Source organism: Mollisia scopiformis (assembly GCF_001500285.1).
Source record: "Mollisia scopiformis unplaced genomic scaffold LY89scaffold_19, whole genome shotgun sequence".
Classification (NCBI taxonomy): Eukaryota; Fungi; Ascomycota; class Leotiomycetes; order Helotiales; family Mollisiaceae; genus Mollisia; species Mollisia scopiformis.
In genome coordinates, this window is record NW_017263599.1 from 620,311 (window position 1) to 643,642 (window position 23,332).

Sequence of the window (23,332 nt, forward strand, 5' to 3'; positions counted from 1 at the left end):
AGCATGCCGTACTGGGACATGCAATGTCCACAAGTCTTCATTGAACGTGCGAATTATCCTCGGACATGAACCACGAGTATGTTGTCGCTTTTGAACCGCCGAAACATATCGGATATCTACAGCGTGGCCCCCAATGACTTCAGGATCTCAATCACGGCATCATTTCCGATCTGGCCAACTAAGCTCAAAGGGGTTGATCTAGAGGAATCTCTAGAGTTAATATCCACCTGTCCAGTGTCAAGGAGTTGGTAAATCACGGCTTCATGCCGATAGAGAACAGCATAGCAGAATGGCGTTCTTCCTAGTATATCTTTTGAGTCGATCTCAACTTTATTCGTTGCGAGTAAGATCTCCACCACGCCATGGTGTCCATGTTGCGCAGCAAGGGACAGTGACGTCTGCTCAAGCGCATTTCTCCCATCAACATCCACTTTACGAGTGTCAAGCAGCTGCTTAACTACTGGATCGTGACCTCCCCTCGAAGCGAGTAAAAGAGGTGTCATACCTCCCTTGTTGCGCCAATCATTATAAGTTTTGGATTCTAGACTGACTTTGCCAGTATCCAACAATTGCTTTACTACACCTGCATGTCCATTCTCAGATGCATAGCACAAAGGAGTGTACAAAGCCTTATCCTTCGAGTCAACGTCAACTTGATCATTATTCAGCAAGGCTGCAACAATGTCTGAGTGACCGCTTGCAGCTGCGTAGGAAAGGGGTGTACGTCCGTATTGCTCATCTTTCGGATCCACGAGTGCTCCAGCAGAAGTCAGACAATTGAAAAGATTTTGATCTCCTTTTTCAGTAGCATGGGAGAGTGGAGTTCGACCATCGCTATCGCTGGCAGCAGCAGTGACTCTACCAAAACCAAGCAACTCGGAAATGATTGACTGGTGACCCGTCTGGACTGCCCAAGAAAATAGTTCAACGTCATCCTTGATCTTGCTGGGACAATTTGCAAGCCTCCGCAGAAACTCCGGCATACTGAGTGACGAATCCTGGTTTTGCAGCATGTACACATCAAGGAGAAGCATTGCTACTTCTTCGTGGCCACCTTCTGCCGCCAAGTACAGAGCCGTCTTTCCACCCACGTTGGTCGCATTGGTGTTCATATTCCAGTCGTGGATCAGCCTGCTAGCTATCTCTGTTTCACCCTTCCAAGCTGCCCGGTGTAGTGCGGTGTCACCTTTACATCCGTCCTTCAATGACATATCAAAGCCTTTCTCGATGATATTCTCAGCCAATAGCTGCACCATCTCTTTGTCTCCCTTCTCAACTGCCCAATGGAGTGCCGTTCGTCCCAGCGAATCCTTCGACATCAGGTCACATTTCTTCAGAAGTTCTCCGGCTGTAAACTCATTTCTCGCTTCTACTGCGGTCAGTAATGCCGTACGTCCCTCGCGATCTTTCATCTCGACTTTGATTTTTGGATGATCCAGCAATTTCTTGACTATCTCCAAGTTGCGATTCTTCGAGGCCACGTGCAGAGCTGTCTGTCCAAATTTTTCCTTAACATTCAAGTCCAGTCTGTCGTCTCCGAGGAGCAGATCTACTATTGAAGCTTTTCCTTTTAATGTTGACCAGTGACCGTCTGATACTGCCCAGTGGAGTGATGTCTTGTGGTCCGAGTCTTTCGCATTGACATCAGCTCCTCCTTCGATTAGGCTACGAACAGTCTCTTCTTCGCCTTTTGCCGACGCTTGGAGCAGGGCTCTATTGGCGTCTGACTTTATCCTCCATTTCTCGAACATATTCTCTGTTTGTTGACGCGTTGATCTTATAAACCTTAAAATTCACCAAGGGGAGAAAGAGGAACAGAAGAAGAACACAAAATTGCAAAACATAATATTGGTCATTGGCTCCACATTCTTTGTTCCAATCATGATGGTTTGGCTTATCCTTAATCGTCCCGTGGTCAAGCAAAGACGGGAAGCGATTCATTGTAATTGGCATACTAAGCGCCGCACTTGGCATCGGATATTTTGAGGAACAAAAGCTTTACACCGCCTAAAGATTATTGAGGGCCTGTATTTCTAGTCTATCAAAGCTCCAAGAAGCAATGAATGCAACGACGCCATTTATTAACAACTTTACGATATATTACTGAGACCGACATTAAGAATGATGAAGTCGAGTTTTAATCTCGCAGTCATCTCCACAGCGATGTGCTATGGCTTCGAATTGGTGTTGGCAAATTCAACATCTGCCACTGAAGATAGCAGTCAAGATCCCAATGTTAAATGGCAAGAGAGTCCAAGTCGACGTGGAACACTTGCGATTGTTCAGAGCTGCTTGGTCACAATGTTCGCTTGCACGTGGAGTGTTCAACACCTGAATGTTCCAGACTCAAGCGAGCGTGCATGGAGGAAAATACTGCGCAAATGCAAATGGATGGTCCTCACCCTGGTCTTACCCGAGGTCATCATGGCTCACGCTATATTGGAACTATCTATGGCGATAAATGACATGGATGTTATACGGCAGTGTTGGGATCCCGTGAGACTTCCATGGTGGCTTCGCATTCTTCAAAGGATACTTGGCAAGCACGAGGAAATATCAGCAGAGGACTATGCAAGTAGTAGCTACGACGGCCCTCAAGAAGTGGAGTGGACGCTTATACATTGCTACTTTGCGAACATGGGCGGTTTCGCTGTTCGACAAACAAGTACTCCAAGTCAAGTGGACAACCAAAGTGCCGAGAATAATTCCGATGCCGAATTGCAACGACGCGCTTCTTCTATGACAAGTTTTCCATTGACCACGGCTCAGCTAGTCAAGGGTTGGCGTGACTGCATAATACCCAGCTTTACAGAAGCCGACATCCAAGACAAGAGTAAATCCGACTTCTTCACGAAGCTGATTGCAGTTGTTCAAATATCTTCACTGGTGTTTTCTATCATAACACGATCGGTACGACATCTTGCCTTCTCTCAATTGGAGACGCTCACTTTGGCGTTCGCAATATGTGGTGTGTTGACTTACGCCTTCTACTGGTACAAGCCACAGAACGTGGGGACACCATTTATTGTTGACCTACATTACGACGGGGATCTTGAGTTCCACCAGACTTTTGAAACCATGGCGAGCGTTCTAACAAACGCAAAGTTGAATACGGAGAAAGGCCCGCGAAAGAGGATTCCGAACGATAATATACCACCTATGGAGCCTCAAACAACACATACCGCTATCTACTTGTTGGCGATACTGTCTGCGGGATTTGGAAGTTTGCATGCCATAGCATGGAACTTTGACTTTCCGACATCTATCGAGAAGACGTTTTGGAGGGTAGCAACACTGGTATCAATCATTGTTCCACCTACTGCACTGATTGCTATCCCTATATCGCAGTACCACGTGGGATGGGAAGATCCTCGAGACTTCATGCGTACTTGTTCCCGTGTCATGAGGGAATTCTCGCGGGAAAGTTCGGACAAAATGACAGTCTTTTATCCCCAAAAACACCTGGAGGAGATATACAACGACCCAGAGCGACCAGACAAGTTATGGGTCAATATCCTGGGGGAAGATCAAGAGAAAGCTTCATCGCTTTCCAAAAAGATGCTGGAGTTCATCGAGAAGAAAGGCCCCTTCATCGATCGAAGATCGATAGATCTTCCTAAAGACTTCCCCAAACAGTTCAAGCTTCTCACGGAAGTTATTGATGGAAAGTTCAGGTCCAAGAAGCTCACTGACAGCGCTCAAACAAATCTGTTTCCGCGGAGAAATATTCTTCCAGAGTCCGTTAACATTGCTATATTGCTCACCGCAGGCATTATCTATTGTCTAGCTCGTTTAAGCATTATTGCCTTGGCATTCTCGAGTTTGAGATCAATGCCTGATTCAGTCTATAAGACGACCTGGGCGAAAGACATCCCCAACGTATCATAATCTATCATAGAAATTAAATCATAACATAATATTGTTCGAGAGTTTGTGGGACAATGTGAGTGGGATAAGTCCTAATTGCTAATCAAATTTGCGAAATTTCGACACACAATTACGATACAGTTTTCCGTTATCTCGGAGAAATGGCTTTTTTGCTTGTATTCTCCTACAAACTCTGGAACAATATTATCTTACGGTAGACCCTGAAAAACGTATGGCTCATCGTTCCAAGCTTTGAAATGGTGGCAGCAACATATATTGTGGTTTCCACTACCGGTAGTTGAGGATTCCGTAACCTGAGGATGGCGGAGATCAGGGATGCTGCCAGTCGAAGTTCCAGCAAGCATTGTATTACTCTGAATGATAGAGCCGGAAACAGTTCCAATTCAAGATATCGAGAGACAGCTCTACATTCATCTTAATTCAAATGTCTGTTCCTGGTAACACTCCCCAAGCATCCAGTCCACCATGGCTTCTCCTTTCATGACTCCATGCACATAAGCTTCTCCAACCAGCTTGTACTGCTTCCCCGCGCATCTCAAGATCAAAGGAACAGGAGCTCCGAACAAGATACAACATAGATCCCCTTCTTTCAGAACACTAGGTCCGAGGCCGAGACTTCCTTCACGTGTCGAAAACAGTTTTCTCCCGGCACAGAATCTTGAAGTGGCCCAGTAGATACCATCGATTTCCACGCCTTCGGAAGCCTGCCGAATACTTGAATCTCCTTCCGGAGCTAGGTCAATGGAGACAGAACGTCCTTGGTTTTGAGCTTCTTTCATCAGATGAAGTCTGAAGGCAGCAAATCCCGAACAAAAATGCTTCGGCTTGTCATTCGAATATCCCACTGAGATCGTTTGTCCAATTTCAATCATATTATCGAAAGGAGGAAGTGTAAAACGTGATCCGAGTTTGGAGGCCTCCGAAATAAGCATGTCTACAGGCTTAGAGACAGCAAAACCTTGATCATCATCTTCCTCCGTTGTGACGTGGTCTTCGATGACGTCGAAAACAAAACCACGAACCCCGAGCAGCTTTTCAGATGCGGAAAGCTCCCATATCGGCATTGATCCAGCAGACGAATCATAAGAGACATCAAAGTAGTGGCCTCTTGATGCGCCCAAGGAAGTTAGAGCAAAATCTCGGCTCCATTGTGGTACCCAAGAGATTCTAGTCGCTTCTTCCAGTTCCCTGTCATTGATATGCTGGACAGCAGACAGTACACGTAGACTATTTGTCGAATGGATGAGCTTTACTGCCAAATCGAAAAATAAACTATCCGTCTTCATATCGTAATCCGGCTCCACAATCAACTCGCCACCTATCAATGCGCTTGGATGGCCGAGAAGAGCGTAAACATAGTCACGCTGGTCAGAAGCTTTCTGCCCGCGAGTAACCTCCATCAATTCCAAGAAATCCCAATCTTCATCTACTTCTCCTGCAAGTTCCATCGACCGTTGCGGAAAGGTTGTGAAGATATTCGCTCTTGCGGCAGTGACAAGTCCTAGTCGGTCTATCAGAACCGTTCGGCGTTCAAGTCGTAGAATGAACCTTATAAGGTCCACAAAATCAATCCTCGTATGGCCAAACATGACGACGACTGATTTTGCAAGTCCAACTTCTTGAACCACCCAGAGGCGGGAGAACCACGGAGAATCAAGCAATTGTGCAAAGGCGTGACCGATCATACTAGATTCAGGGTCTAATCCTTCGGTATCAGTATCAGCAGTCTCCAGTTTTGCGACATGATCCTCGAGGAGCAGACTTGCTCGTCCAACTGTAGCATCAGAATGAGGGCTATTGTCGATGTCCAGGTCGAACAGATAGTCAAAAGCTCCAAACTTGGCATTAGGCACATCCAGCCATACCAAAACTCTTGCAGCATCCGCATAGATGCTCCCCATTTGTTTCACTTGGTCGGCACGCTCTTCGTTATCGTATTGATTGATGCACACGGCATCTGCCCATAGTAATTTCCACTCTGCGGGGTCTCGAACTCTCCACAGGGCGTCTCGAAGATTGACAGTAACTCTGAGCTTCTTTCCGTCGCAATAGATGACCTTAGTGTCCGTTGACCGACCCCAAGCATACGAAATCGCTTCGTAAGGGGGTGCATACTTGCGCTCGACCGAAAATAGTTTGCATTTCAGGGATGAGGTTCCCTCCCCAGGCTGTAGCTCAAGGATCCGAATATACGATGGACTGGGTAATTTGAAGTGCTGATATGCTGTACTGGATACAGCAGAGGCGTTTCGAACGGGTTCTTGCGCTTCTGGGCTCAATTCCTCTCGCTTTCTTTTAGGGTGCACCATGCTGACATGCGCTGACTGTCTGGTAAGGGCCCATGGCACTGCTGCAACGCCTTTTAGGTATCAATTTCGTGTGTTTCCATCTCAAGACACAGAGGGAAGGTGAACCTGAAGTTCATGGCAATTGACGCTATTGTTGTAAGAGTTGTCAGATTGAAATGTTGTGAGATCTTTTTTGAGGATGAGATTAGCCGAGATTGTCTAGGCCTAAAATAGCTTAGTCTCTTTGGCACTCAATTGGCACTCATCAAGGACTCACACACTTCGTACACATACAGTTCTCCAAATGGGGAGTAAAAGATGCCAGATGCCTATAGATAACTCAAATAGCAAGGAAGAACCCGAAACGAAAATTATTCTAAGAGAATGCGTATATACTTAACATCTCTCTCACTCTTCAGTTGGCGAGTACACCGTCTGTGGCTTCTGGAACTTGCGGATTCCACTGCTTGTGGAATCCAGCTACAGAGCTTTCCAGCACCAGAGAGAGCTTATCCTGTAGACAAAAATGAAAAAATGACCATGCTTGCAAGAAGCCCGGAAGTTGGTGACAATAAATTCACCGAAAGAATTCACCAAAGGAAGACCGAATCTTTTAGCAAATTTAGAAAATCCAAAATGAGGGATTGAACCACACCCGATTTGAACGGATAACCTTTCGATCTGGAGTCGAACGCGCTACCGTTGCGCTTTATACAAATTAGTGAAATTGCGCTTAGCAGATGTTGGCAAGAAAGCATACCCAGCGGTCCAATGATTGGACAATGAGAAAAACTTTGTTCTTATTTAAATCCATGAGAAACTCAATAGAGAGGCCGAAGAAACTCCTGCTACCGAGAATTAGACGAGTTTTTGGTTTGCAGGAAACAAGAAAACACCTAGCCAAGTACATTTGAACGACAGAGTATTTGTTCTAATAGAATAAGTCTTAAACAACACCGCATAAGAATAGGGAGAATAGCATACTATGGTCAAAATAGACTGCGGATAAACTTGGGAAGGCATCACAGTCACGTGAATATTGCGAATAGCAGGGGTTGCGCTTGATTTATATTGCTTTCTTTTCACTTGGGATATGTAAGAGAGGCCGCATTCAGGTCGAATCCAGATTTTACTTTGAAACGCAACGAACAACCAACTGGAATGCACTACGTTGACCTTTCTCATCCCTGCTCGTGGAAGGCTGCCTAAATCTCAGCCGCACCCGACCCCAGATCGCTAATGCAAGCCAGCCCGCAACTCCTCGTATCCACTTAACTGGGCGTCAGGCAGAGACCAATCAACAACATACAACGGTAGTTCCCTAGGGACGAGGTTGGCCACGGGGATGTTGCGCATGGGTTGATACACATTCCAACGCCATGTGGGGGCAAGGCAGAATGCCCAATAATGGAAGAAAGGATCAGGAAGGATTCAAACACTGCACAGCCCCTGTACAATGATGTCTTCAATTGTTAGGTCCACGTATCGAATAGAATGAATCATTTTCGACTCAGGTTTTGTTTCTCGAAATTCGACGAGTTTAAGAAGATTCGTCCAAGCCTTGGCCTTGTCTCCAGAATACGAAGCATTTGTACCTTCCAATGGCCCATGTTTCTCCGGGTTGTCGAGGAAAATGGCCTGACAATCCGCCTCGGCGAGACTTGAACCAACTCAACCCCGCCATCGAAACTATCGATTGTTGTTGTTTCGGTAGGACAAGGCGCAGTCACTGCCAAGAATAAGCGAAGTTGGGCTTTTACAGAACCGCCGCAGTAAGTATAAGTAGGTAGCCGTTCTCACGAAACAGCACTGATGACTGGAACGTCAAAAGATACCATAAACTCAACATGGCATTTCCTCTCGGTGCAGCACACGCTCCTAGCCTTGGCGAATGGCTCATTCCTGGACTCAGTCCACGGATGGACCAGGCATACACCAACCTCAACACCAGGGACAATTCTACGACAGGAAACAGCACTATCAATATGTTCATAGATGCCGAAAGTTCAGACTACGAATACGCTGCATCAATTGTTACTGCATGCGTGGACCAAACGGTATACGCAATTCAATGCACTGCGAATCTTCCCCTCGTTGACGGCGCTACATGTGGCCCTAATGGAGTAGTAAGCTGCAACACCTTTTCCATACTGACGAGTCTTGAGATTTGACAAAATTATTCAGATTGCCACTCTGACTTCTGGAGCCTCAATTTACGAATTCTCCAGCGCCGCCACAACCGTTACCGAGGGTTACGATGTAACGGTCACCGGACTGGAGACGTGTCACCTTGCTGGTACTACTGCAGCTACTTGCTCTGCAACTGTGGAGGCCACAGTGGGTACTACAAAGTCAGCTGCCAGTACGGTTGAAACCTTGTCCGGCTCTGACTATTACCGCTTTGACGTCGAGATCACTGGCGGTGCTGAGAAGACGGTGAACCCGACGGGAAAGTGTGGAGCAGCTGCAAATCTGAACAATAAGAACTTGCTGGTTTGGGCTTTGGCTGGGGTCATTGGTGTTGCCAGCATTCAAACTATGTTGTAATTATGTCGTGAGGATACATGGCATAACACGGACAAGGTCTTTACATTGACTGGGAGGATTTACGGCGCTGAGATTAGATACCCTAGTATGGAATGTGATAATCGGAAGGTATTGATTGACGGCTCTGTCTCCAAATTTCTTCAACTCGACGTTAAAAGACCCTCCATCCCCCATGCAATCAGATAGCTGGCGTTCTCAATGGGTAGGCCGGACAATTTTGACCCTGAACCCATCACTTCTCGTACTTGTACAGATCTGGACGGACAAATAACCATCACTAATAGTTCTACACAGTTTTAGAGTAAGAGAATCTATTAGTAGTATGTTGTCAGTCTCAAGCTTTGATTTCAAGCCTCAACCTCAGACTTCAACCTCAGACTTCAGGCTCTTGTCACGCCCACCTCAGGCCTTGTATATTTTAGGGATTTCAGGCTCCGGAACCTTATCTAAAGTACCCTGACCTCCCCAAATGTCCCTGATCCTTAGGGCCAGCTTCTACCCGCTGATGTTAGCCGTGTAGTCGGACATTAGCAGTTATTTGGAGGTGATAACCATAATTACCCTAGATGACGGTTATCTAAAAGCCAGAATCATCACCAGTCTAGACGGACAGTCCTTGTCGGACAAGCTAGCACTGCCTGTCCATCGAGAACGCTGCAGATAGCCCTTCTTCGCTTGAAAGCACAGGTTCTTCTACTGCACCTGTGCACGTGAGGAGATCTCGCTTTACTCTGGATCTCGAGTAATGATCCATTCACCTCTACATGACACCGAACACTACTAGAAGCCTCAAGAGAAAAAAAGCACTGCCCACCACTTACCCACCAAAAAGAATAATATCAATTGTCATGTTTACCAAGGAACAAGGAATATTGATCGCCAGGTGTCCATCCTCTTTTTCAAAGAGGAACAATTGTAATGTTCTGTGAGCTTCGCCGAGCATGGAAGTTTAAGATTGACTTCGCTTTTCTTTAAAAGGTTTACATTGAGAAAGACCGGCAAGTGCCCGAACAAGTTTTGGTGCTATATGCCCTCTGTCCCCTGTGCCGAGGTTGAGCTTCAGTCGTTATCATACTTCACCAATTACAGAACTGAAGTTGTTAAAAACTCTAATACTGTCTTTTGGAACTTCTGTGACTCGTCGCCAGCTGGGTTATGCCCTGAATGCTCGAAGATTGCCAAACTTGAATCTGGAATACTCCTTGCTATCTCTTCACTGAATACCACCGGTGTAATGAGGTCATGACGTCCAACAATGACCAACGTAGGAACCTGGAATGTAATTAAGAACAGGTTTCAAATGTCTGTATGGTCTTTAGCTCACCTTGATATCCTTAAGTTGATGTCGTACATCGAAGCGTGGCATGTTATGGTTGAAAGCAAAATTCTGCGTGGCTGAGTGGTATGCTGCAAATTGCAGCATTTGGCTCGAACTATCCCCCGGTGGAGAGTAAATTGGCAAGATCTCCGGCATTGCTTCCTCGTAGTCACGATCGTCTCGCAAAGCACCTGTCCACACTCTGAGTTGACGTGCAACATCAACCTTGAGCCTCGGATCTGTCAAAACAGCTGCTAGTGCCGTCATCATCAATTGGATTCCGTGTGTCCAAGTGTTTCGAAGTATCAAGCCGGATAATCTGTCACCGTGTCGAACGGCATAGTCGAGGCAGATCGTACCTCCGTAGGAGTGTCCTGCAAGAACAAACTTTTCTGCCCCTGCCCAGCGCCTGCATATCTTAGCTAAGTACAGAGAAGAGAGTTGAAGGTTTCTAGCTACCTCAAGTTGTCAATATCCCTGATCCAGCGATCATGAGTGTATGATCCCGTGATATCGGACTCACCACTTCCTCGACCATCAAATACTAGGACTCGGAAGTTATCCGAAAGGAAGGCAAAAGCAGCTTCGGGTTCTGCTAGCGTAACGAGGCCCGGAGCGGCATGGACTGCGATGAGGAGTGGTTTCGGTCTTTTTTCATCATTTCCCATTAGTTTGACATGCAGATGGACTCCATCGTCCATTTGAACAGTGGAAGTCTGGATTCCTGCCATTTTTGATTGCCTTGACTTTGACTTTCAGATTACTCTGCGAGATGGCGATGAATGAAAGATAGTTTGTAACGGCTATTCTGGTTTTTGAACAGATATATGAGTATGAGGAGAAATTGGGCCACATTCTTACCTTTCGAGCTTCACAGTTTCAATTATTAAGCTGACAAATCCACCGCAATTTTACACGCCTCATATCTAGATCTGGTGATGGGAAATACATTTGTGAGTGTCTTTGACTCCTCAAGAATGAAGCGAGACGTTAGTTGCTATCCAATAGGCTCACATGGATTGCGCAATGCACGGGGTTATCCGCAGCGGGGCTATTGAATTTCGCTCTCGTCCGAACGCTTTCAAAAATTTATAAGCTCGGTTAAATCAGTGATTGATGTTGCGGAACTGAGCGTAAAGCTGGCCATCTTTACTTACTAGATGGTGCAAGATGTTTCGTTTGAATCTTTGTTGGGCAATTCTTGTTTCAGAAAAGAATCCGTAACGCCAAAGGTTTAGTAATGTCTTAATCGCCAAAAGAAGTACGAGCAGAGCTGTAGTAGTGAACAACTGGACTATGCAACGAATTCGAGGCACTTTCCCTGAATCACATGTTTCTCTTGCGGCTAATTGCCAGATTTTGCAATGCGTGATTGTAGCTCACAGAAAAATGATAATGGACGAAATGTACTATTTTGGGGTAAAAACTTCAGCTTGAATTGTGATGCAACACGGGCTTTTTCTGCAAGAAAACGCCAAATTCGCCCGCGTGCAGTTCGTTGAACGTCTTCTTTCTACGCTCTGATCCCAAATGACCAATACACCATTGGCAGATCATCACTATTGATAAATTAGTATACACATCCAACCTGATACTAAGGGCTGAGACCGAGATCCGAAATCTGAGGAACTGACATCTCATGAAGAGCTTGGCTCACATAGAAAATACAAAAGAAGGGCTGATTCAGACATACCAAGGCCTGCCTATCAAAACTCTACCACTGCAACTTTTCAACTCCATCATAATGGTGCTCAATGTTATCATACGCTCCATACCTACGGCTCCAGGTGGTCTATCTCTGCAGATCGAAAATGGAGTGTTCTCCTTATCCGACAACCTCTTTCGAAGTGACTCAAAAGTTGTTGGCATTTTCATGTTCCTATCTATTTCAGTGAGCTCCTGTATTCGTGCCAACCGCGACATAGAGTTTGCCGCAGGATGATCAGTCAGCCCCAATGGTCGACCATGCCCATAAAGATGGTTTGTATGGGCTACATATCCGTTGAGAGGATTGATAAGAGTGTTTCCACGAGGAGCACATTCGATGTCCGCATGCTTTCCACTCTTATCCGCAAACATATAGTTAATCGTGCTTGCAACCCTAAACTTATCAATAATTGCGATGGCGCTGTCGAAGCTTGTCGCAAATTGAAGAAGACGCCGAGACATGACGTGTACAGGGAACTTAGTTTTGTCGAAAGCGCCAGAGCGGATTGCGTTCATGCAGAAGCCAAAGCCTGCACTGTTCATTCCAAACTTACCCACAATCCCAGCCTCTGACAGAAATTTGAACTCAATATCTGACCCTGCAGGCTTGATGTGGAGGAAAACCATCCCTTTCTTGAGCTCCTCCAACCAATCCCAGTTCTGTGCTAGGAAAATGGCTCCTTCTTCGCCCTTTTGACTAATGCTCGTGCATCCATCAGCATAATTCGTCAGGGCGATCTCACTTCGAACATTGAGAGTGAGAATGTCATCTCGAGTAAGACCACCGCCGGCCCCATCTGCCATACCCTGCATTTCTTCCAGAATCTGAGGATAGTTATTTTCCAATGATGGCACAAATTGTGTTGCTGCCCTTTCTCGTGCCTTTTCCCAAGTGATTTGTGCAGTCTCCTGGAAGAAGGTAGTGTATGTTGTGATGTTGCAATGGAGTTCTTTTGCAACGGTGCTGCCGTGTGTGTAACTGATCTCGTATGATGTTCCGGTGCAGTAGACTGATGTAACGAAAGGGTGATCCATTCTGGAATTGGAGCTTATGGCTATGCTGTCTTGCATCTAATGATTTGTGTACCTATCGACGGATGAATGAATTCGTGTGCTCCTTTTCTCAATCTCGATCTGATGTATTTGGATGAATATGAACCCCTTTCTTTTCAACAGTGTGGAATTGGATGTCAATTTGTCATCTACGTTATTCCCGACAGATCTAGGTGATTTTCGCTCAAATCCGTCGTCTTCATATTGTTCCAAATTTCACATGTCTCGTGAGTCAGTAAGATAGTAACGTTGAATTTGTCTTTGAAACCATAGTTCTAATACGTTCCATGATGGTAACTTGGATGGATTCAGATATTCAGACGCCAGACCTATTTCTGGGTAATCTCAGGAAGGCCATGAAAGTGTTATTTGAAGGTGACAGTTGAAATTAGTCCATGTTCATTATTTGTTTTTTAGCATCAATAATACTTCCTGACTTTTAAAGCTCAAAAGAACACGACTCTAATGATCACCGGGTTGCCGTTAATAGAGTACGCCGTGCATGAGATGCAATTCTGTAGATTCCATTTCGAACAATCAAATACTGTCCCATCTGTGATCATCTTCATGAAGCCCTACACCTTTTCCATTCTGTTTCCATATTATGCCATCTTTCATGACGAATTCGACTTTCCTCAATGCAAATGTGTTCTTGCGGGGGTCGGCCTGTAGGGCAATGATATCTGCTCTCAATCCCTTCTCAAACCAACCAAATCGCATTCCGCAAAGATCTTTGCCACAAGCTTCCCACCCGCCAATTGTGCATGATTCGAGAACAAACTCTAAAGGCAGGCCTGCTTCAATCATAAGTTCCATCTCTCGAACTCCTTGACCACTAGGAAGAATTTAGCATTCATTAACACACCTGCATTGGTATGTAGCAGTCTACAAGGGTGCAAGTCCTACTGTGGATATGTGCCAGTATCTCCACCACATGCGAAACGAACACCTAAATCATAAGCGAGCTTTGTCTGTGCCTTGAGTTCATCAATGCGACTACTATACACTCGCTCGCACACAGCGAGAGTTGGGACCAGGAGACATTTTTTCTCAACCATGAGTTCGAAAAGCTCCTGATTACCGTAGTACGCATGTTCGATGGTATCAACGCCAGCTCTGACGGCCATCAAAGCCCCTTCAAGTGTCCCTGCATGACAAGCTACTGGCGCTCCGGCCAGTTTAGCCTCTTTGACGAGCATATCCATCTCCTCCTGAGCAAAGACAATAACATCAGGATTTGGATTTGCGGGATGGTGTGTGACACTGTGAATATAGGGATGTTGCTGGGCAGGCGGATAGCGCATGATTCGCCGCCGATAATCTGCGAAGAATTTGATGATGTCCGCACCAACTCTAATGCGGCGTCTCACCGCTGTCCTTACCTCATCAACTCCATCGACCGGTTCACCTCTAAGAGGGACACACACTCCGTTGGCTTGGTTCTCAGAGCGAGGTTCGTATGAGCCTGTGCTTGAGAGAGCGCGAGTGGCCACGAATTGGCGAGGTCCTGGCATGAGACCCCGATTGATACAGTCTCTTATATGTGCATCTGACTCCTGCATTGATTCAGATCCCAGATCACTCGAAACCGTCAGTATTGCCACAGAATCGTTTCTTAGAGTCAGTGCATGCTTACCGGTAGGTCGTGTATCCCGAAAGCAAAGATGTGCGGCAGTGGTTGACTGCTCGTACTATTCGCTCAACAACACTTTCATCGCGTTTCTGGTTCAATGAGGGACGTTCGCTATTTGCATCAGATTCGGTAGCTCGATATGCATACAAGAATATAACCTACTCATAAGAATGGAGGAAAATGTGGCTGTGTGCATCGACAAAGCCTGGCATGACAATTTTACCACGCAAATCGACATCACCTTCAGGAATATCTTCTAGAGATCCTAGTTTTCTTTGGTTGATTTCTGAGATGAGGCCTGACACTGGATCGACAGTTATTGAAACATCAGACCCGAAGTCTTTCTTTTTGGGGTCGAATAATGTTGAGGTGTGAACTGTATACGGAGCTGCCATGTTCGCTGCGCTGGTGGCTATGGATCAAAGAGTCAATAACATTTTGGTCTAAAGGAGAGCAGGAGAATAAAGCTCTTTTGTGCATTAGTAAACAATCTTTTAGGCTTCAAGAAATAGTGGAGCTAGTGGGCTGCGGGAAAGCATGCATCTTACGAGCTTCAATTGCTTACGTAATTATGCTCACTTTTGTAGTCACAGTAAGTATATCATTTGCTCTTCATATTATCTACGAAGACCAATCCAATGAGAGCTTTCGAATGGCGCTGATTTACCGGCGCTGAACTCCGTGGTCGGGGATCGCTACGGAAGATTGCAGATCCTCCCCCCTTTTCTCCACTGAAACTCGCTCCGCTAAGCGAGAGCCTGATTACAAATTCCCAGTGCATGATCGCCGAAAATAATCAGCATAGTTTCGCTCTCGTCCGTCGGCAATAAGAGACGTCTCAGACTATTGCAGCAACGACAGGCTCGCTCTCCTCCGTGTTGCAAGGTTCTTTGGATAGTCCACCACTCCTTCTTAGGGGGGGGGGGGACGACCAATACGAAAAAAATGTTAATTGCAAGGCCGTACTTGATTTTACAGCATATTCCAAAGCAAATCTACAACAGAGTTCCATGCATCCACATATGCAGAGCCTCCCTTCCACCGAGCTGAGAAAGATACTAGTAGGGTGGAGACCTTGATTATAGGACCCATTGCTACCCGTGGTGACATGCCCGAAAAGGAATTTCCTCTATTTGAAGTCGCGCAGTGTCGGCTTATGAGGAAAGCTGCTCAGATTGCGCCAAATTCAAGAACTCGCTCAGCTGTCATCCAAACACTTAGAACCTTATTGTTTGCATTGAGCCGACCAACATGATCAATGATGGTAAGTGAAGAGTACGCTATTAATTGTAACAGCCCCGGTAGAGCATCATCAAATATCCTGTTCCAGAAGGTCTCCGAAGCGGTGAAAAGTGGATGCAAAGCAGTGTATACTGTTGCTAAAGCTATACTAATATCGGATGTTGTTGAGTAAATTCTCAAAGGGAGAGGAACAAGCTCTTCCAGAAGTCGCTCCGATGGGTCAGGTACATCCCTGAGCTTCTGGGCTATAGCATGTAGGTAGGGTAGAATATTTAGTTCCTCGAGAAGTTGTTTGTGCCCATCAAGGTTTCCAATTATGGTCTTTAGACGCATCTCGCAAAATTGAGAAGGACGTCGGAAATGTAGTGTTGCAAAGCTATGACAGGATATTAGATCGGAAAATAAGTGAAAGATATGGAAGATCACCTTTCCAATTTGAGCAACGAGAGCTCTAGTTCTAGGAACTCGCGATCCAAACTCAAGCCTCTTAATCGATAACCTTCACGTAGGTGTTCCATAGTTGAGACAGCTCTCCCAAGCAAGTCCCAAAGCTGATTGGAAACTGGATTGATTAACTCGCAAATAGCCAAGGCGCACAATGCGGCGCAAGTCTCTTTTGCCGTTTCTATCCGGTCTCCACTAGAGGCAGTCCTTTGAGAGATTATCTGCACTTTTTCTCTAAAACGCTTTGAGATCGCTGCAAGATTGGAATCTAAGTCTCGGCTGATGAGTGCTGTCGAGATAGCAAAGACAATGGCTATCGCGAATGCGCTTGGAGAAGTTGGATTTGAGCTACTCCATCTCAGAGGGTTCTCGTACGCCAGCAACTTCGAATCTGCTTCATCCGAGAACAGGGAGTATTCTGGTGATACTTTATCCAAGTAGTTTTCAATTATCGCTCGTTGGGTAGAAGGAGGTACCAGAGAATGAAGCTCTGCTCTTTGATCATGAGTCATGTCAACGGGCCACAATCCTTGTAATTGCTGAGATCTTATCATCACAGATGCCTCGTCTGGCAGAAGATTTTTTGGAAGCTGTATATTGTTCACGGAATGCCATTGAACAGCGCTCTTTGTAAGGCGCTCTAACAGCCGAGCCGAGCTTCCTGGGCCGAGATAGCTTGTCCGAGAGGGAGATGGAACATCGTTATAACCAACAACATTTGAATGATACCCTTGCTCAGGGGCGTGTGCCGAGATAAGGTTGTCTCTCCCCCTTAAACTCGTTGATGTGGCTGGCGCTTTATCCGTAGCATTCTTGATTTCAAGCTGGAGACTTGCGACCCTCTGCTGAAGAGAGTGAACATAACTAGTTGTAAGTTCTATGTCAGCAACGGACGTAAAAGCTCGGAAAGACTATTTCGAACCTGCACGGTATTTCCTTACCAAGAGCTTCTTCCCAAAAGAGACACTCTGCGTCCGCGAGTCGACAATTCCTGCAGGCCGGCAACTGTAAATCACACTGGAATTGACCTGTTAGCATACGTCACGTGAAGCCCAAACAGCCAAGAGCTCACTCTTATCTTTCTCTTGCGGCACCTGCTACAGACCTGCGAACTCATCACGCGTACTGAGTCCGTATGGTTAAGAATATGGGAAGTACGAGCTGTACGAGGGTTAATTCTAATGATCGACCCCACTCTGCGGGGAGCAGTATTTGTAAGCTGGTGGCGATGATGTGAAACGACTAGTAGGTATACTACACAAACTCCCATTCCTCTCCAATGCGCATGATCAAACGTATATCTATTACAACTCAATGCCCAGTATGAGTAGTGCACCAAGACATTTGAAAAAACGTAGGCATAGCAAAGCTTGTGCAAGGTGTCGCAAAAGGAAAATACGAGTAAAGACAGCGCTGATTGCTAGGAGATGCAAGTTACTGACAGCTTAACTAGTGCGATTTCCAGTACCCAACTTGCGGAGAATGCTCCATAGCGAAAGAACATGCTTGGGATTTGATTCCATTCACAAGACCGAGAAACCGCGAAGTATTGTTTCGTACCTCGAGGAGCAGGTGGCTCGTTTGGAAATTGAGCTCCGCCAGATCAAGACCCAAAGCACTGACATCTCGGATCTGGTAAACGTGACAGTGGAGAGATTGACTACCTCCGTTGCGGTAGCCACTCTTGAGCCAGCAGGGAAATTGCGAAAGCAAGAAAACGTCATTCCACTCACTTCATCGTATTTTCTGTCCGCATCTCCTGTTCCATATCTCAACAGCCAAGCCTGGGACAACAATAAGCTCGAGAGACCGAAAGAGTCTTTGTCAGACGCTATCACCATCTCCACAATTCCTCGTCATGTGGTTGAGACCATGTTGAAACACTACTGCGAGATATATCGCCCACAATATCCAGCAATTGATGAGTCAGAGCTGTACGAAGCCTGTGAGAGGGCTTATAACAATGCAAATCCCTCTGATTTTGATATGTATTGTGTTCACATTGCATTGGCTATTAGTGTTTGTCCCCATCTTTCTGGGACGATACAAACACAACTAAGACATTCAGACTAGCACCCTCATCGTCAAAGATGAGAAAAGGGCCACGATCGCTACACGTGGCCTCTGGGCTACTGCTGTTGCCTATTTGAGCCAGGTTGGTCTGTCAAATTCCTGGGAACGACTGATATCATTACAACTTCTTACTCACTACGCGTATTTGAACCCACAAGATGTTGATTGCGGGAGTTGTGCAACTGCATCTACGAGATTGTGCTTCAACCTTGGCCTGCATTGCGAATTACCTCTCTCGGATCAGACGAACCAGGATGTTACGACACTAAACTCTCGAAGGAGACTGTTATGGAACTCGCATAGCATTGATTCGTAGGAGCCTACTCCTGTCTCAATCCTGCCCATTTTGCTAATCACTCCGCCAGGGCCTTTCACACAGTCACTTGTCGACCTTTCGCTTGGCCACCAGATGCATTTTCAGCGAAGGTAAGATTTGAAATCTTCAGAAGCAAGACAAAGGACTGACCTGTGAAGATTCCTGACTACTGCCCACAAACATCACATACTGCTCATGTCTGGTCACTGCGACAAATCGAGACCGAAATAACTTTGGTCTTCTATTATCCTTCGTTGATTCGGAACGACGAACTATCAAATATCACCGATGACGAGTGGTCTACCCGCTGTCATGATCGATTGAGCGAGTGGTATCGGATCACTCATCAAAGTGTCAACCTTTCCGAGAAAATTGAGTTCATGAATTATTCCTCCAGCTTCAACTTTTGAGACTCAACCGATCTTCCCCACGCTTCCCGAATCCGACCATGGAGATGCGTAAGAAGGCTCTCAAAGCATCTATAGCCCTGATCAAGGAACTCAGCGTCATAGATCGACTCGGCAAGCTTTTCTATCTATGGCATGCAACCTATTGTCTTGTCGAAGCTGGTATATGCTTACTCGTATCAATGGTGACCGCAATGGAATCTTCTCGTCAAGAACAAACTCATCTAGAAGGAGAAGATATCTCAATCTTGACGAGGTATTTAAAGACACTGCCACTTCTTTTGGAGAAGATATTACGCCGTTGGGTAAATATCACACAGCACGCCTCTGCTATGGGCGCTCTTTCGCTTTCAGTTTCAGAGAAATTACATCAATGGGCTAGTGGACACATTATCGAGAGTTCAGGACTTGATGCATTGAAAGAGACCTTTAGCCAGTCTTCACGATTTTCCCCATTCTCGCTCAACCTACCGCCTGCAGAAGAAGGTCGTATTGAAACCGTAGGACACGAGCTCCTTCCAGCACCTGGATATATTCCAACAGGCTTTTCTGAGATTGGTGTATTGCCAATGGGTGCCCAATCATTTTCCCCCGGCTCGCTCGTTCTTGACTCCGAGCTGGACAACAGCTTCTCCATGCTACCAGATATTTATGGATTTGATAATGGAGACTCGCTGATGTGGAATTTTGCGGGGATGGATTACGAGGAAGTTTTCGCTGGTTTGCTTGAAGGAGAGCAAGGGTCGAGTTTTTAATCAGTATTTATTATTTTCCAGAAAGTATGTTGAATGCTTTAAAGCAGCACCCCTCAAAACCTTGCTCTGTCAATTTATTGTCTGCAAAGCTGATCTGTACGAGTGTATATCCGATCACGTGATAGTTCTAGGTGGAGCCTGCCGTTATCGAATTCTTTTGCCTGTTACAGATCCATGATTACTTGAAGGTCGGAACAATTATCACCTTGAATAACAGTATTCTTCTTCATCGTGTACCTAAACTTTTGGAGTGAAGCATTGTCTGTCATGTGAACCGATAAAGGGGCAACGCACTAGTTCTGAAGTGGACTAGTGTTTCGAATGTCAGGAACCTCAAACGCGAGCACCCTCAGAATCCATCAAAGAACAACTTTTGTACCGGACTTTGCACCGCAGACTTGTCTAACCCGAGCTACGACCATTTTGCTAATCGGAGATACCGTTTTACGGCTACCTGGATTTCTCTGCGGGGTCGAACTTGCGATGAAGTCTCCAACTCCACTTGAGTTTCCTAACCTGCAGAGGCTCCAGCCTCAGGAGCAGGATGAGCTTCTGGATGCCATCGGCTCCTTACAGTTACAGGGACTTCGGGATAAAGTCCCCGTGCCACAATTGGTCGTTTGCGGATACAACAATAGCGGGAAGAGTTCCATCTTAGAAGCCGTCTCTGGCATCCCGTATCCCAATGAAACCAGATTCACAACCGAATTCATCTTCCGCAGGACTTTGAAGAGTGCAAACAGTATTTCGATCATTCCGTCGCACAAAAATGTCCACAGGAGTCCCGTCGAGCTCGATAACCTGAAAAACTTTGAGCACGATCTGAAGACGGGCGAAGATCTTGTGGCGTTGTTCGACAAAGCTGGAGCGGCTATGGGACTTTCTACTTCGGGAGCAGCTTTCTCGACGGACATTCTGAGAGTAGAGATATGCGGGCCTTCACACCCACAGCTCACACTTGTGAACTTACCCAACTTTATTTCCGCAGCAGATCAAATTCAGCTTGGTCACGGCGTTAGTGTTCTTGACCTGTACAAAATGATAGAGAGGTATTTCCAGGATCCCAACAGCATCGTCTTAGCTGTCTTATCAGCTCGAAATGAGCTTCAATTTCAGACCATTCTCGACCTTACTTACAAGCACGATCCGAAACGCCAGCGGACTATCGGCCTCATTACACAACCAGAACTTATTGCGGCAGATTCCAAAGAACCGTCACAGATGATTACTTTGGCAAAGAATGAGCGGATCCATCTTGAGTTGGGATGGCACGTGTTAGGCGGTCTAGATTATGCCGATCCGAAAAGTCCGTCAGGGATACCAGATATTCAGGACACCAGCTTCTTTGAAACGAGCAGATTCAATCGCTTGCCAATGAGCACGGTTGGCATTACATCCCTACGCACCCGCTTGAAGAAGGTACTTTTTGATCACGTGAGAGTCGGCTTGTCCCAGCTCGTGGACGACATCCAGTTGACTATCTTGTCGAGAGAGAGTGAACTCGATCAACTTGGCCCTAATCGAGCTGCTGCTGAAGAGCAGCGGGCGTTCCTGGTGGGATTGAGTCAGTCCTTCAGAGATATCTGCCGGGATGCTGTTAGAGGCATTTATGACCACGAATTCTTCTGAGGCGATGAGCCAGAACGACGATTGCGTACACAGATCATGAACAAGCACTCTGAATTTGCAGATTTTCTCCGAAAGAATGGATCGATGTGGAACATTACAAATAGTGAAAGAGATGGAGACCAATCCAATCACCACACTCGGAAGCAAGCAGTCGCAGATGCTTATGCGTTACTTAAACGCAACAATAGTCAGGAAGTATGATCATCCCTCTTTGACACCCATTGAATAAAAGCTAACGACCCACATTAGCTGCTCGGACTACCAGATCATACCCTTGTTGGTGAGCTGTTTCGACAATACAGCAAACCATGGGAGAGACTTGCGCAGGCTCATGTGAAGGATGTATGGGATACCGTAAATTCGTTCCTGGATATCTTGTTTAGGTATCTGGCCAACGAGGATACTTCCGAGAATATTCGTCGCTATTGTCTCGCTCCGAAGATGGTGGAGAGGCTCGAGTTGGCCTTTACAAAACTTGATGAGCTACTGGTCATCCACGATGAACCGCCAATGACGACCGATCTTGAATTTCTACGTCGCAGTAAGATGCAGACTGCGGCAGGTGCTCAATTCTTGTTTACCTCTGGCAACGGACGAGAGAAGGACGTAGTAGACTTTGCTGCAGCTGAGGAAGCATTTGACATCATGCTGTCCTATTATGAAGTATAAATCAACATAAACACCACCAGCAACTACTTACTGACATCTGAAATAGGTAGCTATTGACCGATTTGCAGATAACGTTGCGTTGCTTGCAATCCAGTCTTCCATCGTTCGAGGATTACCAGACATATTTTGCCCAACATCTGTACTTTCAATGGATAACGCAACCATCAAAAGTCTCGCTACAGAAGCCGAGGAAAGAATTCTAGAACGAGATGATATAACACGTAAACTCGAAGTGATGAAAAATGCAGCTCGTGTTTTCAAGCTGTATATGAGAAAGCCTCGATCAGGTACGTTGGACCGACCCCGTTCTATAGACAGTAATGGAAACTTACAGTATGATTATCTATAGACGCGGCCCTGTTGTTCTCTAACAATGGAGCTGCTTCGAAGCGGAGCTCGCACATTCCACATGCGGTAGAACTACAAGAGCGTTCAGACTCATCACCGCGACCACAATCGACCAATGTCCAAAATGATGCAGCTTCCGTCAGTCTACCAAGAGAACATACGTCCTGTGAACAATTGCCGACAGTATCTTCTCCACTGCTAGTCGCTCAAACACAAGAGGATCGCGTGACTGAAAGGGGAACGGCGCCATCATCGATCAGCATCAGCGAGGCGGGAATGGATACTCCACAGACACCAAGTCCACTCGAAACCGAGTCGCCATGCGTTCCACCTGTTTCACCGCCTACACCTCCTCCATTCTCTCCGCCTGAGATCCTCTTCGGTCAGACAACGAAGCTTACCTCCTCAGTGAAACGCTCAACAAAGAAGCCTATTCGAGCATTTGAAGCATATTCAGACGTCGGCGGAAGTCCTTTCCGCTTGCCCAACACAGGCGCGATCAGAAACAATCTATCTTCAGCCCTTACAAGACAACGCCCTCCAAAACATCTACTGCCGAGTCTAAGACGGCGTCTGGATTAAGTCCACTTCCACCTGGCGGAGTACTTGGATTCAACAAAACATCTAACTCTGCGACTAAGTCGGGATTTGCGTCATCGCCAGCCTGGGCTGTCTAGCTTGGGATGAGCACAGGTGAGACCTCCAAGCTCAGAGGAGCTAAAGCCAGACAAATATCACTGCTCTATACTACCACCTATCTCGCTGAATTGTTAACTATTATCTCTTGGCGTGCATCCTTTTCTCCCAAGACTATATCCTTGCTTCAAACGGCAACCATGTTTCGATTGAGAGTTCCGACACTCGAGGAGAATCTTAGTTGAGGAATATAACAACCTACTCTTGAGGATGATCTCACTTATTGGATCTATCCAATATTTACTTTTCAGACTTGGCAGGACCTTGGCCATAAGCTGTGCAGAGTCGATCTCAAGCAACTTGTAGAACAAAGCAAAAC

At 46.1% G+C, this 23,332-nt stretch overlaps 11 protein-coding genes and 1 non-coding gene across 12 annotated transcripts; 5 read left to right on the plus strand and 7 right to left on the minus strand.

The window, feature by feature from the left end:
- Window positions 1-218: 218 nt before the first annotated feature.
- LY89DRAFT_556799 (ankyrin) lies at window positions 219-722 on the minus strand (the record flags this gene model as incomplete). Its single annotated transcript, XM_018208386.1, has 1 exon — window positions 219-722. A coding segment is annotated over one exon (504 nt), but the record flags the coding sequence as incomplete, so codon positions are not given.
- Window positions 723-2,163: 1,441 nt separating this feature from the next.
- On the plus strand, window positions 2,164-3,888 carry LY89DRAFT_785094 (uncharacterized protein; the record flags this gene model as incomplete). The annotated part of the gene is made up of 1 exon (XM_018222853.1): window positions 2,164-3,888. One exon carries the CDS (start codon window positions 2,164-2,166, stop codon window positions 3,886-3,888), a length of 1,725 nt encoding a protein of 574 aa, XP_018067731.1.
- An 86-nt stretch (window positions 3,889-3,974) lies between these two features.
- Window positions 3,975-6,197, minus strand: LY89DRAFT_651570 (HET-domain-containing protein; the record flags this gene model as incomplete). The annotated part of the gene is made up of 2 exons (XM_018212169.1): window positions 3,975-5,636; window positions 5,742-6,197. 2 exons carry the CDS (start codon window positions 6,195-6,197, stop codon window positions 4,299-4,301), a joined length of 1,794 nt encoding a protein of 597 aa, XP_018067732.1. The 3' UTR covers window positions 3,975-4,298.
- A 623-nt stretch (window positions 6,198-6,820) lies between these two features.
- On the minus strand, window positions 6,821-6,892 carry LY89DRAFT_t56. The gene has a single exon. It is a non-coding gene; the product is annotated as a tRNA-Trp (tRNA).
- Window positions 6,893-7,994: 1,102 nt separating this feature from the next.
- On the plus strand, window positions 7,995-8,875 carry LY89DRAFT_721403 (uncharacterized protein). Its single transcript, XM_018218646.1, has 2 exons — window positions 7,995-8,302; window positions 8,361-8,875. Exons 1-2 carry the CDS (start codon window positions 8,024-8,026, stop codon window positions 8,721-8,723), a joined length of 642 nt encoding a protein of 213 aa, XP_018067733.1. The 5' UTR covers window positions 7,995-8,023; the 3' UTR covers window positions 8,724-8,875.
- Window positions 8,876-9,692: 817 nt separating this feature from the next.
- Window positions 9,693-10,977, minus strand: LY89DRAFT_785097 (proline iminopeptidase). The gene is made up of 3 exons (XM_018222854.1): window positions 10,501-10,977; window positions 10,048-10,450; window positions 9,693-9,995 (listed from the first exon to the last, which is right to left on the minus strand). The coding sequence occupies exons 1-3, from the start codon at window positions 10,770-10,772 to the stop codon at window positions 9,807-9,809; spliced, it is 864 nt and encodes a 287-aa protein (XP_018067734.1). The 5' UTR covers window positions 10,773-10,977; the 3' UTR covers window positions 9,693-9,806.
- A 492-nt stretch (window positions 10,978-11,469) lies between these two features.
- LY89DRAFT_721405 (acyl-coenzyme A:6-aminopenicillanic-acid-acyltransferase) lies at window positions 11,470-12,783 on the minus strand (the record flags this gene model as incomplete). Its single annotated transcript, XM_018218647.1, has 2 exons — window positions 11,470-11,600; window positions 11,817-12,783. The coding sequence occupies 2 exons, from the start codon at window positions 12,781-12,783 to the stop codon at window positions 11,470-11,472; spliced, it is 1,098 nt and encodes a 365-aa protein (XP_018067735.1).
- A 555-nt stretch (window positions 12,784-13,338) lies between these two features.
- LY89DRAFT_709195 (uncharacterized protein) lies at window positions 13,339-14,862 on the minus strand (the record flags this gene model as incomplete). Its single annotated transcript, XM_018217744.1, has 4 exons — window positions 14,597-14,862; window positions 14,438-14,545; window positions 13,708-14,382; window positions 13,339-13,636 (listed from the first exon to the last, which is right to left on the minus strand). The coding sequence occupies exons 1-4, from the start codon at window positions 14,827-14,829 to the stop codon at window positions 13,339-13,341; spliced, it is 1,314 nt and encodes a 437-aa protein (XP_018067736.1). The 5' UTR covers window positions 14,830-14,862.
- A 531-nt stretch (window positions 14,863-15,393) lies between these two features.
- LY89DRAFT_687518 (uncharacterized protein) lies at window positions 15,394-17,252 on the minus strand. Its single transcript, XM_018215516.1, has 4 exons — window positions 17,193-17,252; window positions 17,043-17,137; window positions 16,103-16,984; window positions 15,394-16,052 (listed from the first exon to the last, which is right to left on the minus strand). The coding sequence occupies exons 1-4, from the start codon at window positions 17,235-17,237 to the stop codon at window positions 15,605-15,607; spliced, it is 1,470 nt and encodes a 489-aa protein (XP_018067737.1). The 5' UTR covers window positions 17,238-17,252; the 3' UTR covers window positions 15,394-15,604.
- Window positions 17,253-17,424: 172 nt separating this feature from the next.
- LY89DRAFT_157759 (uncharacterized protein) lies at window positions 17,425-19,103 on the plus strand. The gene is made up of 5 exons (XM_018205465.1): window positions 17,425-17,521; window positions 17,574-18,139; window positions 18,189-18,505; window positions 18,559-18,619; window positions 18,668-19,103. Coding segments are annotated over exons 1-5 (1,197 nt in total). The 5' UTR covers window positions 17,425-17,520; the 3' UTR covers window positions 18,920-19,103.
- On the plus strand, window positions 18,579-19,832 carry LY89DRAFT_157763 (uncharacterized protein). The gene is made up of 3 exons (XM_018205466.1): window positions 18,579-18,619; window positions 18,668-19,695; window positions 19,775-19,832. The coding sequence occupies exon 2, from the start codon at window positions 18,958-18,960 to the stop codon at window positions 19,669-19,671; it is 714 nt and encodes a 237-aa protein (XP_018067739.1). The 5' UTR covers window positions 18,579-18,619; window positions 18,668-18,957; the 3' UTR covers window positions 19,672-19,695; window positions 19,775-19,832.
- Window positions 19,833-19,992: 160 nt separating this feature from the next.
- Window positions 19,993-22,899, plus strand: LY89DRAFT_672602 (uncharacterized protein; the record flags this gene model as incomplete). Its single annotated transcript, XM_018213290.1, has 5 exons — window positions 19,993-21,235; window positions 21,362-21,495; window positions 21,550-21,963; window positions 22,016-22,256; window positions 22,319-22,899. The coding sequence occupies 5 exons, from the start codon at window positions 19,993-19,995 to the stop codon at window positions 22,897-22,899; spliced, it is 2,613 nt and encodes an 870-aa protein (XP_018067740.1).
- Window positions 22,900-23,332: the final 433 nt, after the last annotated feature.